Below are 19,286 nucleotides of genomic sequence, written 5' to 3' on the forward strand. Positions count from 1 at the left end.
CTGTAAAATGGGCATAACAACCCCTGCTTCAGAGATGGCTAGAAGGATTATCTGAAGGATGAATACAAAGCATCTGGCTCAGAGTAGGCACACAGGAGGGAGCCTCTCTCCTCCCCCAGATTCCTCCCTGCAGGGCTTCTCTCCCTGGTCTACCGCCAGTGACTTCCGGCTCTGGCCTGCTTTCTTCAATTTCAAGGGCAATGTTGTAATTAAGTGACTATTCCCAGTATCTGGCCCCAGGAGTGATGCCAGCTACAGTAGAGGGAAACTCATTTTGTTTCGAGAGCTTGGCCTCTGGTATTTGGACATCAGGGGGTTTAAATGAGTAAAGTTAACGTGGCATTTACAAATTGTTAGGAACTTAAAGCAGCTGAGACTGGCGCCAGGCAATCCCAGTGAATCCATGAAATGTTAGGCTCCGTTTTCCTCTCTGAATCTTTCTAAATCAGGAACACAGAAACAAGACGAAGAAGGCCCTTCTACGAATCGGCCAGCGGGCGTTTCTGGAATCTAGGCAGCCTGGAGCCTCTTTTCCCAGCAGGAAGCCCAACAAGGCATTTAAAATCTCAAACACTCAAGACTGTGAGAAACCCAAACATTCCCAGACAAGGTGGGTACACCCCCAGGCTTCCGGAGAGGCTTGGCTAAGCTTTAGGAAAACTAGCCAAGTTGAAAAGCAATGTGTTTGATCATCACTTCAAAGCCCTTTAGGTACAGGCTTCAGAGCCTGATGCAGAGCCAGGGCCTGGAGGCTGGGAAGGACCGTTTGGGGAGCCGCTCCACTCACCTCTGGGCCGGTGGGGGCACCGGTCGGGCCTGCAGGTAGTCCACAAAGAGGATTTCTTGAGCAAAGTCAAAGTGGCAGTTGCCTGGTCCCTTCCGGATGAGGAAGCCCTCGGGAGGGGAGACGCACAGGCCATCCAGGGAGACGTGGACGATCTTGGCCTAGCAAATGAAAAAACAACAAGGCTGAAGAGAAGGAGCCGGTGTGAGGCGGGTGGTGAGTGCTGATGTGGCTGGGGGTCCTGGGAGCTGCCACTTATGACCGAGGGCCTTCACGGAGCCCCGAAGGCCTTCCTCCCAGACCAGTCCCCACCAGGTCAGGGGGCTCCTTTCCAATTGCCACCCCTACTCTGTGCCAGGCGCTGGGCAGACAGCAGAGGAGCAGGTGGGTGAGGCCCCCGCCACGGAGGACACGTATAGATCTTTTCTGGTCTACTCAGCTGCAGAATACTGGAGTTGTCAAGGGCATGGACTCAGCTGCTCTGGGATCCACCGTGAGTAGCTGTGCAAGTTATTTTACCCCTCTGTCTCAATTTTCCTCATCTGTTAAATGGGCTCAATGAGGAGCTAACTTACATAAAGTCTCCAGAACAGAACAGTGCCTGGCACACAGTGGGCCAGTGTTTTCCTAGATCAATCCTTCTCCACCCCCTATTCACACCTCCTCTCCTCTCCTAGCCCTTTCCCTTGGGACAGAACTGGACCCCTTCCTGATTTTCCTTCTTGAGTCCTTGGCCCATCCTGTTAAGGGCAAGTACCTCTTAGCTATGTCCTGGGTGGTTTCTGGGCTCCCTTGAAGGCAGACTCTGGCTGGATTATCTCTACATCCACCTTAGGGCCTGGCACACAGTAGGTGTTTACTGAGAGCTTGCTGAATTGATTGGATGTGGGCTAACACATTCCCCTGTTCTAGGCCCGATTTTGCCAGCCGGATGGCTGTGACCAGCCATTCAATGTCAGAGCTTAACAGCAGGGCCTGAGGTAGCTCAGCTCTGTTTCCCTGGGCAGGAGTGATGATCCGTGAGTGGAGAAGGGGAATCAGGGCTCCTTCGTGGTTAGCTGAGCGGACTGCTGCTGACCAAACTGATGGCGTTTCACCCCTGGGAGACACAGAGAGGCTTCTCTGTGCAGAAAGAAAGGGGCCCTGTCCTGGGTCCTATGGATTCATTCCTTCAGCATTTAGTGGGTCCCCCTAGTCAGTCAGGGCTTCCCTGGTAGCTCAGCTGGTAAAAAATCTGCCTACAATGCAGGAGACCCCTGTTTGATTGCTGGGTTGGGAAGATCCCCTGGAGAAGGGAAAGGCTACCCACTCCAGTATTCTGGCCTGGAGAATTCCATGCTGTATAGTCCATTGGGTCACAAAGAGTTGGACACAACTGAGCGACTTTCACTGTCACTTCCTAGTCAGTCACAGGGTGCATACACCTAGAAGGTGTAGAGGGGCTAGCTCCAGGCACGGCTGGATATGCAACCCCAAAGCTGTCACTTTACCTCCACTCTGCTTTTCTCAAGGTTCCTGTCCAGGCCCCAGGGTGGGACCTGTGACGCAGGCCTGGCCAGATGGAGAATTGTCACCCCCTAGCCATGTGATTGGTTCTGAGAGATGGAACTAAACTAGAACAATCGGCATGGCTCCTGGGGTTTTTCTGGCTTGCTTGGAAAGAGGAGTTCTCTCTTCTGCTGGACTTGGAGCAGGCAGGATGTAAGTCTAGCACTGCCAGGGTTTGCCCAGTGGAGAAAGCCACCTGAAGTGAAGCTGAGGCCCAGGAAGCCCTTGTCCTTCTAGAACCACCACCTCCTCCAGGAAGCATCCCTGACTTTTCCAGCCCCCCATTCATTCCCTCAGGGGGAGCTTTAATTATCATCTCCATCTTACTGTGAAGGAAACTAGAGTTCAGAGAAGCCAAGCAATTTGCCCAAGGACACACTGGAGGGCTGTGGAACCCACCTCCCAGAGTGCCAGGCTTGGCTCTAACCTCATGCCAGGGGCCCGGAGCCAGGGTGCCCAGGACCGCCTTGTGGGGTAGGCATCTGACGTACACTTTCCTGGGGAGGGAGGAAGGGGCCAGAGTTTCCATCCCACTGCGGCCTGGTTGAGCCCTCTCAGGTGCCCAACCTCCCACGGTGGCCACTCGTCACTGGCACTGCAGCTGGTGGGGGCCACACCTGGGAAGAGGGGCCCCAGGCCCAGCGTTTCCAGGCAGTAAACCTAGCATCGTGGAAGCTCAACTGGATAGATGGATTCACTCAAGGGGAGAGCAAGGCCCAGAGGTACAAGCTGAGGCAGAAGAATGTTTTTTAATGCCAATATAGCTGACATTTTTATACGCGCTTGACCTGAGAGCGTGCTTATAAAGACACCAGGGCAGCCTCGGGTGGGGGGTTTGTAAATTGCATGCTCAGGGGAGCGGAGGCTCCTGAAGGAGGTGGAGGGGGTGGGTGGGCGCGGTGGAAGGGGGACTGCTCACTCTGCTGTGATAAATGAGAAGCATCTAAGGCCCTGGACATGGTGAGGAGCCCAGACATGGGCTCAGAGCAGCCTCACAGGCCAGGTCCTGGCATTGTCAACCTCTGTGGGGTAGAGGCAGGTGTTCTTCTCCTCTTCCTTTTACAGACAAGGAAACTGAGGTCCAGAGAAGGCAGGCCACATGCCAAGGGTCACACAGATGTTAAGGGTTGAGGGGCGGGGGAGGGACTCAGACACAGAGCCTGGTGACTTTAGGGTCCTAACTGCATTGCCATACTTTAGGTGACCTGGTCATCATCACGTCTATGTAGTGGGAGGGGACAAATGTCTCACGGTTCATGGGCACACCGGTCAGAAAAGACCATGAAAGGGGGAACCTCCTGATAACTCTTTTCCACGAGCCAACAGAGGCCCCTGCTTTTCCACACCCAGCGGGAGAAGAACACAGTGTGCAAATCAGAGTGTGAGCAACCAAGCGGGCACATGGGGACTGGGCCTCTAGCTGTGTGACCCTGGGTGAGTGCCTGGACCTTTCTGAACCTTGGTTTTCAATATCTCGAAAGATGGGGGTAATAACACCTGCCTCCCAGAGGCTGGGATGCGGGTCCAGTGAAATGACAAAGGTGTGAGAAGCCCTCAGCCCAGGCCTGGTTCCCAAAGCTCTCAGGGAACAACAGGGCTGTGCAACTAGGCACTGTGCACGGGGGGGCTGGGCCCGCTGAGGACCCCTGAGTCCCCAGAGGCCACGAGGCGCTGCAGTTCCCTGAGTCTTCCCTGGGCTCTTTGGCCTGCATTTGCTGTTTGCAGAAGCAGGAAACGGCAGCAGCTCTCTCGCTCCCCAGCAGTAACCTCCCCCAGCTCCATTTGGAAAGTTCTGGAGGATTTATGCTCCTCTCCGGCAGCCACACCAGCCATTCATCAAGGTGCTGTTTCCCTGACAGTGGACCGAGCACGGCCGCTATTCCCCAGCTTACCCCTCGATAGGTGTCCTCGGGAGATTTATTGTAGTTCCAGAAGCGAAGGCCTGTGATGCTTTCGGCTCTGTCGAAGCGGATCGTGACCACGTGGTCCAGCCCCAGCGAGAAGGGGATCAGCCACATATGCTCATCCTCCATCGTGATGTTGGCTCCATCAATTAACCTGCGCTCAGTGGGGAAGGTGGGGAGAGCTGAGGGCAGCCTGGTCAGCTGGGAGAACTCACAGCATGGGGTCGGCACCCACTCCTCTCCCCACCACAACGGCTGCCCCTGCCTGGCACGAGCCTGGCTGGCTCAGGCTCATGAAGGGGAGGTGAGACTAATCAAAGCAACAGTGAGGACTCATCACTTATCTGTGAAGTTAGACAAAACAAGAAACTGAGGGCGACAACAGCCTGTGCTATTAAAGGGCTTCCCTGGTGGCTCAGACGGTAAAGAATCTGCCTGCAATGTGGGAGACCCGGGTTGGATCCCTGGGTGGGGAAGATCCCCTGGAGAAGGAAATGGCAGCCCACTCCGGTATTCTTGCCTGGGAAATCCCATGGAGCAAGGAGCTTGGTGGGCTACAGGCCACGGGGTCGCAAAGAGTTGGACATGACCGAGCGACTAACACTTAGATGCTATTAAAGGTACAGTGAAGCAATCATCGAGGTTTTTAAAAAGGATGGGGGTGGGGAATGTATTATTTTTCAGGACTCTTTAACCCAGTGATCCCACTTCTAGAATTTTTCCTCCTAAGAAAAGTTTATTCAACATGTCAGAAAGCCATCCGTACCTAGATATTACCTACATTAGCAACAAACAAATCAACACTGAAGGATCTCAAAAGAGGGAAACGGTCAGTACCTCTATACAGTAGTGAAGATGATCATCACGAGGATGATGCGCTAAAGCGAAAAGGCAGGCTGTGTGACGGCAGGAGCACTGGCTTTAATGTTGTAAAATGAGGACAAAGGCCAAGAGAGATTACCAAACATGAAAAATATATTTCTGTCAGAGGGGATGGGAAGTGACAACTTCTATTTCCCCAGCTTTCCATAAAATACTGTACTGACTCTATGGTACATTTTGAAAGAACTCTATTCCTTCTTCCTTGTGCTGGAGGAGAAAGATACTAAAGCTCTAGTGGGAACTTGGCAGCTCCTGCATGGGACAAGTACAAGAAGGGGTGGGTGCCTCTGGAGGGAGGTGGTCTGGCCTGTAGTCACACAGCCTGGGTAGCCCAGGGCAGCCTGCCCACCACTGGGCGGGAGCCCCCAGCACCCTCATGTTCTTTTTTTAAAACATAATTTTATTTTTGGCTGTGCCGAGTCTCCGTTGCTAGGCGGGCTTTTCTCTAGTTGTGGAGAGTGGGAGCTGCTCGCTAGTTGCAGTGAGTGGGCTTCTCACTGTGGTGTCTTCTCTTGTTGCCGAGTACAGGCTCTACGAGGTGCAGGCTTCAGTAGTTGTGGCATGTGGGCTCAGTAGTTGCAGCTCCCGGGCTCCAGAGCACAGGCTTAGTAGCTGTGGTGCACCAACTTAGTTCCTCCTTGGTATGTGGGATCTTCCTGGACCAGGGATCTAACCTGTGTCCCCTGCATTGGCAGGTGGATTCTCTACCACTGAGCCACTGGGGAAGCCCCACCATGTTCTAAAAGAGCTCCCCAGCTGGCCCATACTGCACTTCCACCCTGGTCAGTTTCTGGTTCTCCTGCCTCGTCCTTCCCAATTCTGCCCAGCACACCTCAGCCCTGACCCCAGCCCTGGTCTCACTTCCACTGAGAGGCCTGGCCCTGGAGATAGGAACCCAACTCTCAGCCTCTTGGGTGCCCCACTCCCCTCACTCTCCCATTTTCCAGGTGACTTTGAAGCTACTGCCCTGGCAGGGCCTCAGGCTGCTACCATGTTTCCTAGATCTACTTTATTATTATTAATTGTTTTAAGTCTTTATTGAATTTGTTACAATATTGCTTGTTTTACATTTTGGTTTTTTAGCTGAGAGGCATGTGGGCTCTTAGATCCCCGACCAGGGATTGAACCCATACCTTCTGCACTGGAAGACGAAGTCTTAACCACTGGACCGCGAGGGAAGTCCCTCCTAGATTTTAAGATAAACTTTGCTTTTTCCTTTTTACATTTGAAAGTTTAGGACTTGGAATAAATCTTACAAGCAAAGTGTTCATCCAAGAAGGTAATGTTTCTTTTTTTTTTTCCTCTAAAAGGTTGTTATTAAATTGATGGATGGTGTGTTTTACAACTGCTGGCATCTTAGAACGGAGGAAATTCAGCAGTTTAACCCTGGGGTGTTTGTGGAATTAAGCTGGCTGAGGTCTACCACTAGAGAACCTTCTGTTTCCTTCCAAAAGCAATTACCTCCCTGTCCTAGAAATGGGGCCACTTCCAAAGAAGAACTACTGCCCAGTTCTGAGACTGGAGAGACCTGTTGAAGCGCTTAGAGCTGACAGTGAAGGGAATTCCCCAGCAGACACTCTCAAGAATATATAAATGGTACTTCCTAGCTCTGTCCACAGCAAAGCCTAGAAACAAGGACTGACCCAGTAGCAATGAGCATCCCTAGTGGCTAGACTATGGTCTCTAAACACCATTTCCCACTAGAAGGAGCCTGGGCTTCTAGGAGAAATGGCTGATCCCATACCAGGGATAATAAGTGTACAAGAGGAACCTGGGATTCTTGTCATATCAGAAAGGAAGGCAGCTATGAGAGACTATTTTACAGAAGGATTCGGGAGCCCCCAGTGTCCAAAGAGGGATCAATTTGAGCATCCATAGGATAAAAACTGCAGTAGACTGAAACCCTTCAGACACAGTAGATTTAAATCCATGAGTTTATGGTAGTCAAAAGTAAACAAATATTTTAAAGGACTCCAGAGAAACAATTTGCTCTTTTGAAAACTGAAGAAATAAAGGGAAAGGATCAAGCATCAAACTGTCTTTCCTGTTTGAACTGTACCTCAAAGTAACCAAGTAATTGAGGCAAATTTTCTCTTTACTGACAAAAACAAACAAAAAGAGTGATAGGATCAGTCTATCACCGCTTCACAACCCCTAGTAGATCTAACCACTAAGTGTTGGCTAACAGCATCACAAAAAGCCTGACAATCAGAGGTTCCATGAGTCCGCAGGAAATATGCAGTGACATACATGACCTGATAGTTATGTCTTGCGCTAATGGCCAAATCTCAATACGATCAGGCCTCTAGATCTAGTGAACAGTTTACAAGAAATACAGGAGCTTGAGGAACAAGTTAAACAATACCATAGTAATGCAGTAAAATTCAGTAATCTGGATTTTACTAATGTAGTAATCTGGTAATCTGGATTTTAAATCCAGTAATATTTTAAATTATTTTAAATCCAGTAATATTTAAATATTAATTAATCCAGTAATATTTTATAATTACTATAATAATAGTATAATATAGTTTAATATAATAGTATAGTAGAGTATAATATATTATATATATTTATATATATAATATATACTATATATTTATTATATATATTGAAGTGAAGTGAAGATGCTCAGTCGTGTCCGACTCTTTGCGACCCCATGGACTATAGCCTACCAGGCTCCTCCCTCCATGGGGTACTCCAGGCAAGAGTACTGGAGTGGGTTGCCATTTCCTTCATAATATTAAATATATAATACATATTTTATTATGTATTATATAAAATATTATGTATATATTATATAATATATATATTTTATATAATATAATTATATATATCATATCATATATTATATATGTAATATAAATAATATGTTATAATATAATTATATATATGTATACATATATAATACATTATACATATTATAACATGCAATATATAATTATAATAATGATATATATAATTATAATATTATATATTATATTCATATATTATATATTAATATATAATATGTATATTATACTATATTATATATTAATATATACATTATTATATATAATTATATATAATATATTATATAATTTTATAATATTATATAGTATATAGTATATTATACTATAATATAGTATAATATTAATCCAGTAATATTTAAATATTTAAATTTTAAAATCCAGACTTAACAGCAAAAACCCTGGTTTCTTCTACATATAATTTATAAGAAAAAAGTGAAAAAAGATGGAAGGGAACCCAGAGATTAGGAGAGGCTTAGGTGATATATCAACCATCAAAGGACAATTAACAAATACAAATAGACTCACAGTCATAGAAAACAAACTTATGGTTACCAAAGAGGAAAGAGGCAGGGGAGGAATAAATTAGGAGTCTGGGATTAACACATACACACCACTATACATAAAACAGATAACCAACAAGGACCTACTGTATAGTACAGGGAACTCTACTCAATATTTTGTAACAGCCTCTAACAGAAAAGAGTTTAAAACAGAATATGAATATACATATACAAGCATATGTGTGTGTTAGTTGTTCAGTTGTGTCCGACCCTTTGTGACCCCATGGACTATAGCCCACCAGACTCCTCTGTCCATGGAATTCTCTAGGCAAGAATACTGGAGTGGGTAGCCATTCCCTTCTCCAGGGGATCTTCCCAACCCAGGATCAAACTCGGGTCTCCTGCATTGCAGGCAGACTCTTTATCATGTGAGCCACCAAGGAAGCCCATACATGCATAAATTTATATATATATACACACATATGCATATATGTATATTCATATGTGTGTGTGTATATGCATATATGTATATGCTTATACAGGCATCCCAGGTGGTGCTAGCGGTAAACAGTCTGCCTGCCAATGCAGGAGACATAAAAGACGTGGGTTCGATCCCTGGGCCAGGAAGATCCCCTGGAGGAGGGCCTGGCAACCTACTCCAGTATTCTTGCCTGGAGAATCCCATGGACAGAGGAGCCTGGTGGGCTACAGTCCATAGAGTCATGCAGTCAGACAAGAATGAAGTGACTTAGCACAGACCATATGCATATGTATATATGTATATGTATATATATCTGGATCACTTTGTCATATACCAGAAACTAACACAATACTGTAAATCAACTATATGTCAAGAAAAAATTCTAAGTATGTTTTGAAAATAAATTTTAAAAATAAAAAATTTGCTTTTACCTATGGCACTCAGCTTGCAGGATTTTAGTTCCCTATCAACTAGGGATCAAACCCAGGTCCCCAGCAGTGGAAACACGGACTCCTAACCCCTGGACTGCCAGGAAATTACAAAAAAAAATTTTTTTTAAAGAGACACAGTAAGCAATCACAGTGTATAGACCATATCTGGATGTCAATTCAAGGAACAAACTGTTATAAAAGGGGGAAAAAAGATGGCCAGAGAAATATAAATATGCTAGATATCTAGTAACTTAAAAGAGTGCTCAGTCACTCAGTCATGTCGAACTCTTTGGGACCCCAAAGAGTCGCCCGCCAGCCTCCTCTGTGTGTGGGATTCTCTAGACGAGAAGGTTCCTATTTCCTTCTCCAAATTTAAAGGAAGGACTGTTAATCATTTAGGTGGAATAATGACACTTGGATCAGGTTTAGATATGGTCTGGAGATGCATACTGAAATACCCAGAGATGAAATACTTTCAGACCCGGGATTTGCTGCGACATACTCTGGGCAGAGGAGAAAGGAAATGGGTGGGTGTGGATGAACAAGCGAGGCCAGGCCAGCTACGAGCAGATCACTTTTACAATTGGCAGCGGGGACCACAGGCTCCCAAGTCTAACTTTGCGAGAGTGTGACTCACCAAGAGGGCCCCTGATCAGGCAATGCAGCAGCCGTAACGGCCACGGTTAAGGAGCACCCTGAAGGAAAGCAGGTAGGAGGCCACCACTGATCCTACACACACTCTGGGCCAGGCAGTGGGTGCAGTTGTGACGTGGGAATCCCCTTTCTGCCCAATAGCCAGATTACTGTCCCCATTCTACTGATAAGGAAACTGAGGCAGGGGAAGACAGTATAACTTTGTGGTTAAATGCACGGGTGTTGGTCTTCCATGCACCTGTGTTCAAATCATGACTCTGCCACTCAGCTAATGTGGGTGACCTTTGAGGTACCTCTCTGTACCTCAGTTTCTCCATCTGTAGAGTGGGGGCCTCTTAGGGCTGTTTGAGATTTAAATGAATGAATATCTATAACCTGCTTAGCACAGCCCAGTGACTGGCATTTAATAAATGCTCCAAAAATGACAATTATAATTTCAGTTATTATCATGATTATTATTATTGGAGAAGTTAAGAAACTAGCTGGCAAGGGGCAGAGACAGGATGTGAATTCTCATCCCTCTGGCTACCCTAGACTTCATGTTCACACCTGCAGGCTGGGTCCAAGCCTGACAGCTGTCCTGGTTCAGGGGTGCCTGAACGCTGTGGTTCAATGCTATGTCCAGGCTTGTCCTCTTACTGACTTGACTCAATCTGGGTTTATGAAATTGGACAAATGCAGAGGAAAGTGCAGCTTCAGCCATCATCTCCAGCCTCAGGGAGGGGAAAGTTTTCAGCCTCCAAGAGGTTGGGTCCCTCATGCCTAAACACAGAGCCAAAGGCTTACCAAACAGTTCCTGCGTTTGAGGCCCCATGCTAAGCACCATGAAAGTGTAAAGTGAAAGTCACAAACACTCTTTGTGACCCCATGGACTGTAGCCCACCAGGCGCCTCTGCCCATGGGATTTTCCAGGCAAGAATGGGGCAGGGAGTGGGTAGTCATTCCCCTCTCCAGGGGATCTTCCCAACTGAGGGACTGAACCCACATCTCCGCACCTCCTGCATTGTGGGCAGATTCTTTACTGTCGGAGCCACCAGGGACTTCAAGCACCATGAAGGAAACACAAAGCACAGCTGGCTCTGGAAGCAGGAAAGCCTGGCTTCCAGTCCTGTCTACCTCTTCCAGCTGGGTGGCCCTTTCCTGGGCCTCAGTTTCCCTTGACTATAAAATGGGCAGACCACAGACTTTGGGGTGGCCGGAAGAAGGTGGAATAGAAGATGCCAGGGGATGCCAGTTGATGATTAAGTCTGAAACTTATGATGCACATCAGGTCCCTGAGCCCTGCTGTCATGAGCCTTGTGCTTCTTACAGACACTCACTTGTCCAGGGTCCGGGAGTCGTCCGTGTACTCAGGGAGGTCATTTAAGTCTCTGGGGGAGGCAGAGATCTGGTGTGGGTTTATGGGCAGTGCCTGGCCATCCTGGCCCACCACCTCCAGGCCGGTGAGCCCCAGGTAGTGCAGGTCACCCCAGGAGGCGGTGAAATTCAGCTGGAGGCCTGCAGAGGAAGAGAAGTGTCCAGTGAGCACCACAGATTCTGCAGGAGGTACCCAATCCTAAAGGAAATCAACTCTGAATATTCACTGGAAGGACTGATGCTGAAGCTCCAATACTTTGGCCACCTGATGTGAAGAGCTGACTCACTGGAGAACACGCTGATGCTGGGAAAGATTGAAGGTGAGAGGAGAAGAGAACGACAGAGGATGAGATGGCTGGATGGCATCACTGACCCATGGACATGAGTTTGAGTCAACTCCGAGAGATAGTGAAGGGCGTGCTGCAGTCCATGGGGTCGCAAAGCATTGGATACAACGGAGCGACTGAACAAAGACAACCCAAGATGGAGGTGGCAAGAGGACTGCTTTCAGACTCCGTATTCTACCAGCTTGAATGAAAACTCAGACTTGAATGAAAGGGCCTTCAGGGTAGGCTCTGCCTTTCTTCTCAGTAGCCCTGGGACCTGGGTCACTGTTGATACTCAAGAAATGTCTGCAGGATGAATGGACCTGTGTGGTTTAACCCTGCACACAGCTTTAGGCCCTTTCTCAACTTATCAGTCACGTTGCCCACCCCATGATTAGCACCCTAGCATGGCTTCCCATGCTACTTGACCAGCATCCTTGCCATCTGGATTCCATCTAATTCTTTAATCTCATCTTGTGTCCAGGATCCCTGGGGCCACCCAGATGGTCTTTCTATCCCTCACGTTCACAATGGTCTCTCTCACCACAGGGCCTTTGCACATGCTGTTTCCTTACTCCTGAACTCACATGGCCTGGGCTAACTTGTGCCCATCCCTCAGATCCCAGCTTACTTCCTCAGGAAAGCCCTCCCAACTTTTTTGAACACATCAAGCCTCCATTCTCAGCCTGCCATGCCACTGTGAATGTCCCCTTCCATGCCCTGGTCACCATGGTGAGCTTGGGACTGTTTGGTAAATTTCCATCTGGCCTGTCAGATGATGAGTTCCTTAAGGGCAGAAATCCCATCAGTTTTGTTAGGTCATAGTGCCCCCAGAGTCAGGCACAGTACCTGCCACATAGTAGGAGCCCAGTACAGATGGAAAGATTAAATAAGTAACTACATGGAGGTGGCTGCACCAGTAAGCCACAAGGTCAGAAATGAACACTTTATGCAAATTGGCCATTATCATGAGGATTCACATGGATTCAAGGGACAGGAAGTGATCCAAAGTGACACCCCCATTCTTTGGCCCTTGTTGCACCCCTGCTCCATCAGGGAGCATTTCTTTAAAAAAAAAAAAATTATTTATTTGGCTGCGTCGGGTCTTGGTTGGAGCACGCAGGATCTTCATTGCATCATGCGGGATCTTTCATTGCAGTGTACAAACTCTAGCTGTGGCATGTGGGCTTAGCTGTTCCATGGCATGTGGGATCAAACAAGAGTCTCCTGCATTGCAGGGTGGATTCTTAACCACTGGATCATCAGGGAGCATTTAGGAGTGAATTTCTCTGGTCCCAAGGCAGAACTTCCCAGGTAAGTCATTCATTCGCCCAGAAAGCTCAAAGCGAATGAATCTCTGTCTGTATCTGGCTGGAACTTCTCTTCCCTTAAAGGTCTCCCATCTGCAGGACCAAGTCCAGTGACCTCTTCTACCCTTGGAGAATTGGGGGCCTACTTTAGAGCTCTTCTGGGTGGCTGTGTTCCAAAGAGTCACACTTGTTGCAACTGTTCCAAAATGGTAGCACGGGAAGAAGGAAGCCTGGATTCACGGCATTCCACGCACTTCAGCTCAGATGAGGAGGCAGAAGCTACCTGTGTGGCCAGGAAGTGAGGCCAAAGCAGAAAACCACCCTGGAACGTGGCTTCATCTCTTGTCATTTCCAACATCTATTTCATAACTCAGCCTCAGATCCCTCTGCTCTTCATGATGCCAAGGTAGCTCTGAGCATCTTGGGGGCAGATGAAACAGATGGGTGACCAGAGTGGTTCTGGATGCATCACAGCCTCTCACAGCATCAATAGCCTGCAATACAGCCACAAATTCCTCCCTCTGAGTCCTTGCCTCAGTGTCACGTGATCTTGCTGCTTCTCTCATACAGATGTGGAGTCTATTTCTCCACTCTCTGAGTCTGGGCAATGTGATTTGCTTTGGCCAATGGAACAGAAGCAAAAGTGAGTGAAACCAGCAGAGGCTGTGAAGTGCATGTGCTGGGGGCTCTGGCCCATCTTTCTACACTTGGGAGTCTTGCCACGGGAAAGAGCCGGGCTAGCCTCCCAATTGTTGGCTGTGTAGTTGAAGACATCCTAGGTTGTTCAGCTGCCAGTCCATCTGCCAGCTAACCAGACACAAGAGCAGACCTCACAGAGGCCAGCTATGCTCGGATGTGAAGAAATGCCCAACCAAGCTATTATGATGAATCACGATTAACGGTGATTATGTTAGGCCACTGAATTGGGGGCTGGTTTGTTTAGCAGCAGAAGCTAACTGATACATTCCTTTTCATGGTGAGTCTATGTTCAATTATCTCCTCAGAGAAAGAGAAAGTGTTAGTTGCATCCGACTCTTTGTGACACCACAGGACTGTAGCCTGCCAGTTTCCTCTCTTCATGGAATTCTCCAGGCAAGAATACTAGAGTGGGTAGCCATTACCTTCTCCAGGGGTCTTCCTGACCCAGGGATGGAGTCTGGGTCTCCTGCAGGGGAGGCAGATTCTCCCCATCTGAGCCACCAGGGAAGCCCAGACGCCCTCCCTAACCACCTGAACTCAAATTGCACCCCATCACTCTTAAAACCCTTACTTGTTGTTCAGTTGCTAAGTCATGCCCGACTCTTTGTGACCCCATGAACTGCAGCACGCAAGGTTTCCCTGTCTTTCACTATCTCCTGGAGTTTGCTCAAACTCATGTCCATTGAGTCGGTGATGCCATCCAACCATCTCATCCTCTATCGCCCCTTTCTCCTCCTGCCCTCCATCTTTCCCAGCATCGGGGTCTTTTTCCATCAGTCGGCTCTTCGAATCAGGTGGCCAAAGTATTGGAGCTTCAGCTTCAGCATCAGTTCTTCCAATGAATATGTATTGCTCAATTGTCATCTCCTCAGAGAGGCCCTGCCTAACCACCTGAGCTCAAATAGCACCCTCCCCCATCTCTCTCAAAACTCTTATTCTGCTTTATTTTCTGTCATCCAACGAGATGTTCTACATGGATTTGCTTATTTATTTTCATTGATTTGCTTATTATTTTGCTTATTTATTTCCATCAGTTTTTCCCACTTAGATGGAAGCTCCCTAAGGTCAGGAACTCTGTTGACAGTGTTCACTGTTTTATTCCCAGATCCTAGAACAGTACCTGAAAACAGATGGTCAGTTAAGGCTTAAAAAAACATAAATAAATGATTGATTGATTGAAGAATACATGTTTAGTAGATACTTGTAGGTAAATGAATCAAAATACAATCATTTGAGTTTCACCAAAATCACAGCCAATGGTAAACAAATATTTATTGCCACTAATGTAACAAGTGCTTTGCATAGTGTCCATGGGGTTCTCATGAATATTCTTTGGAAGGACGGATGCTGAATCTGAAGCTCCAATACTCTGGCCACCTGATGGGAAAAACTGACTCCTTGGAAAAGACCCCAATGCTGGGAAGGATTGAAGGCAGGAGCAGAAGGGGACAACAGAGGATGAGATGGTTGGATGGGATCACCGACTCCATGGACATAAGTTTGAGCAAGCTCCTGGAGTTGGTGATGGACAGGGAAGCCTGGCGTGCTGCAGTCTATGGGGTCTGTACAGCAACAGAACCAAGCCTTGTTCTTGGCACTGGAGATTCAGGGGTAAATATCATTACACAGCAAAATCTCTCTAGGAGCTTTCATTGCACTGAAGACAGACAATGAACACATAATAACAACAACAACAAAAATAAATCGGATAGTTTCACAGAGTGATGAATACCATGAAAAAAAGTGAAAGGGATGGGATAGGGAATGACCAGGCAGGGGTGGGATGTAGTCATGGAGGACCTCTTGGAGGAGGTGACATTTAAGCTCAGACCTGGGTGATGAGAAGGAGGCCACCATCCTGGAGCATTTCTGGAAGAACGTTCTAGGCTGAGAGGACAGAAACGGTAAAGGCCCTGGGATGGGAACACGTTTGATTTGTGGTTGGAACTAAGTGACCGAGGGAGAAGGTGGATCAGAAGGGAAGAAGGTGAGAACAGAAGGGCAGGTGGGGGGCTAGATCACGTCACGAGGTCTGGATTTTCTTCTCTTCAATGGGGAGCTAGGGAGGCTCAGATCTGGGAGCAGAGAGGTGACATGATCTGACCAGTGTCTTGGAAAGCACACTGGGGTTGGACTCCATAAGGAGGCCAGGGAGGGCGCTGCTGTGATCCCTGTGGCCGGAACAAGGTGGGTAGTGGTGAAAACGGGGCCAAGTGGACAGACTGAGAGACAGTAATACCAGGACTCTCAATGGCCTGGATGGAATTGAGGGAAAGAGAAAATGCTCCTGACCCAAGGGACAGAGCAGCTGCAGGTACCACATTCCTGAGACGGAGAAGGCCTGGAGGGGGAGGAGGGAGCCAATTTAGATCAGGGGATTCCCGGTGAGGAAAAAATGCCACCTCCCTCTCAAAACAAGATGCAGTGCCCCAGATTCTCCCAAGCCACCCCTACTTTGTTTGCCTGGCGAGACGCACTGTTGTTGTTCCATTGCTAAGTCGTACCCGACTCTGCAGCTCCATGGACTGCAGCACGCCGGGCTCCCCTGCCCTTCACTATCTCCCGGCGTTTGCTCAGATTCATGCCCATTGAGTCGGTGATGCTCTCTAACCATCTCATCCTCTGCCGCCCCCTTCTCCCCCTGAATCAGGGTCTTTTCTGATGAGTCGGCTCTGAGATGCACTGAGATACCATCTAATCCAGGGATGCTGCGAAAGCGATTACTCTCCTCTTTTGAGCTAATATCCATGTTCCATATTCATTTTCCTCTGGTGTATCAATTAGTATTTATATAAATGGAAATTAATTTTGCTATTTCTCGCCCATGTTTCAACTCTCTCAGCTCCTTTCCTATTCATCACTGCTGATATTTGCAAAACTTCTAAAATTAGTGTCATCTGCAAATTAGCAAGTCATATATCTCCTTTCAAAACATTAATAGGATTGGCCGTATTTACCAACCCCAACGCATCCCCCCTGGGTCACTTTATCAAAACACTCTTCATTTGCACAGGCTAGGAGAGCACATTTAGGATTTGGGATACAGGGAGGAAAAAGGCAAAGGTTCAGAGAAGGCAGCTTTGGAAACCCCAGTCTCAAAGTGGGCAGAGGGTCCTTGGTCAGCAGGTTCTTCTGCCATCCTGCTGAGTAGCTGCTGTTGCTAAGTCACTTCAGTCGTGTCCAACTCTGTGTGACCCCATAGACGGAAGCCCACCAGGCTCCCCCGTCCCTGGGATTCTCCAGGCAAGAACACTGGAGTGGGTGGCCATTTCCTTCTCCAATGTGTGAAAGTGAAGTCGCTCAGTCGTGTCTGACCCTTAGCGACCCCACGGACTGCAGCCTACCAGGCTCTTCCATCCATGGGATTTTCCAGGCAAGAGTACTGGAGTGGCTTACCATTGCCTTCTCCGCTGCTGAGTAGAGACACAGGGAAATTACACTTTTCTTGCAGCAAAAAGGTCTGGGAGCTCTACTCCGGGGCAAAACTCCCCAGGGCATTGAAATAACATTTCTGAGAAAGGTCAGAAGCCAGTTCAGCAGGAAAAACATTTACAGACAGCATCTCTGGGGGAAATCATCAGATGGAGGGGACACCGGATGCCTCTGGTCGGCCTTCCTTCCTTCCTTCTTCTGGTTATGGCGCTCTAGCCTCTGAAGCACCATCAGGGTGTCTGACTCCCCACTCTTGACTTTAAAGATGGGCCTCTGACCCAGGCCAGGCCAATCCATGTTTTCCATCCCATTCCTTCCCTTCCCACCAAGGTAAGCCACAGTGATTAAGCATGGGCACGTGAGCCAGGTGAGCAGACATTCCAGGAAGACTGTTGGACTTACTGGGAAACAAAAGCTCTTCTACCTGGGACTACAGGGTAGAGCTTCAAGGAGCTCCCATGTGGACAGTGTCTGAATGGGAGGCAGACAAGAGACCGAGAATGCGGCAGAAAGACGGAGGGAGATACCAGGCCTTGATGACATCATTCGCACACCTGGATCCAGCAGTGCGGGAAACTAGCAACCCCTGACCTTTTAGTTACATGCACGCGTGTGTGCTCAGCTATGTCCGATGCTTTGCGACCCCATGGACTGTAGACCACCAGGCTCCACTGTCCATGCGATTCTTTAGGCAAGAATACTGGAGTGGGTTGTCATTTCCTTCTCCAGGGGATCTTCCTGACCCACAGATCATCTCCTGCGCCTCCTGTATTGCAGGCAAATTCTTTATCACTGAGCCACAGGAAGCCCTTTTAGCTACATAAGCTAAGAAATTTCCTTTTGTGCTTAACTCAGTTTGAATTCAATTTCCCTTATCCCCAGCTTCCCACCCTGAATCCTGACCAACCTAGGGGAGCCCAGACTAAACCAGAAATGACTGCTGTCTCCCAGTTTTGAGATGCTGGCTCTTCCCAAAGACCTCTCTGGGGTATTGAGCGCTGAGGACCTGGACTGTGAATTCAGACAGACCCGGTCCCGTCCTTGACCTCATACTAGCCCCGTGACCCCAGGAGGCTTTCTCCATCTCTCAGAGCCTCAGCTTCCTAACTTCATCTGGAAAATGGGGAGAATATGAACTGGAAGTGAGATAAGGCAGGGAAAGGCCCAGCACAGGGCCTGGTTAGTGGATGAAACCAAGCCTCAAACTGGGCCCTGGCCTACACTGGGTTGGCTTTCAAATTACTCGGTTGTCTCTAAGTCCCAAAGTAACTGAAAGAGAGTTCTGGAAAGTAAGGGGCTGAGGATTCAAAGGGAAGGCTTCTTCCTCTCTTCTCAGAGGTGATTGGTGTTTGTGGAATGAGGGAGGGGGAGTGGAATTCTCAGGGGGCACCACGGGGATGGGAGCGGGTCACAGCAAGGCCTTAAGAAGGGGGTGTGGCGGGCCCTGTGGGACACCCCACAGATCCCACCTCCCACCCCCAGGGGTGACACATTGGGATGGGGAGTGTTGACGACCCCCCACTGTGACGACACTTGGCGTTGCCCCTCCCCAACCCGCATCAGGTGACCTATTAACACACGCGTGTAAAGGCCCAGGCCCCTTACTCAAGACAACTTCAAGGGGCCTTCGAGCTCCCTAAGGGGCTGGCAGAGGCCTTGGTGTGATTGCCCCGTGGCCCAGTTCTCTATGCCCAGCCCTGCTTCCTACCCTCCCCCAAGAGCACGCCCCAGTAAACTCCATCTCAGAGGCTGCTTCTTGGGAACCCAGACAGTGGCAGACACCCTTTTAAAGGGTGGAGACGGACAGCGAGGGCACACCAGGTGGGCATGGCCTGCACAGAAGCTTGGGGGGGGGCGGGGGCTCAGGAGATGGGGGTGGGGCGGAGCGGAGCAAAGAGGAGGCTAGACTCTGACACCTTAAGGCTCCGTTCTGGAGATGATGGTGGGGAGGTGGGGAGGGGGCGTGACGATGGCATGGTGCATCTCTTCCTCTCCGAAGATAACTGGAGGTGGACGGTGGGCACAGGGGGCAAGAAAGAGCAGGAGGGGAGGGGGCAGCGAGCAAACTGGCAGAGACTTGAGAGCAGGGAACGGGAGGCAGAGACCACAGCCAGTGTGACCGGGGCCTGAGAGTCCCCGAGGACTCAGGCAGAGGTGTGGGGGATGTGTGCCAAGTCAGAGGGGACC

General features: G+C 48.8%; 1 protein-coding gene and 1 long non-coding RNA gene across 6 annotated transcripts in view; one reads left to right on the forward strand and one right to left on the reverse strand.

Moving 5' to 3' along the window:
- KATNIP (katanin interacting protein) overlaps positions 1-19,286 on the reverse strand; it is a 231,358-nt gene that overhangs the window by 8,779 nt on the left and 203,293 nt on the right. For all 5 annotated transcript variants that reach the window (XM_088832877.1, XM_088832876.1, XM_055409734.2 and 2 more), the window contains 3 exons: positions 11,296-11,473; positions 4,225-4,390; positions 788-945 (listed from right to left, as the gene is read on the reverse strand). In XM_088832877.1, the coding sequence (XP_088689003.1) occupies positions 788-945; positions 4,225-4,390; positions 11,296-11,473 (502 nt within the window). The remainder of the gene's footprint in view (positions 1-787; positions 946-4,224; positions 4,391-11,295; positions 11,474-19,286) is intronic.
- Positions 862-6,290, forward strand: LOC148773655 (uncharacterized). Its single transcript, XR_016036569.1, has 3 exons — positions 862-1,000; positions 1,143-1,277; positions 6,202-6,290. It is a non-coding gene; the product is annotated as an uncharacterized LOC148773655 (long non-coding RNA).

Source organism: Moschus berezovskii, chromosome 27 (assembly GCF_049115385.1).
Source record: "Moschus berezovskii isolate FMDL1 chromosome 27, NW_MosBer_1.0, whole genome shotgun sequence".
Classification (NCBI taxonomy): Eukaryota; Metazoa; Chordata; class Mammalia; order Artiodactyla; family Moschidae; genus Moschus; species Moschus berezovskii.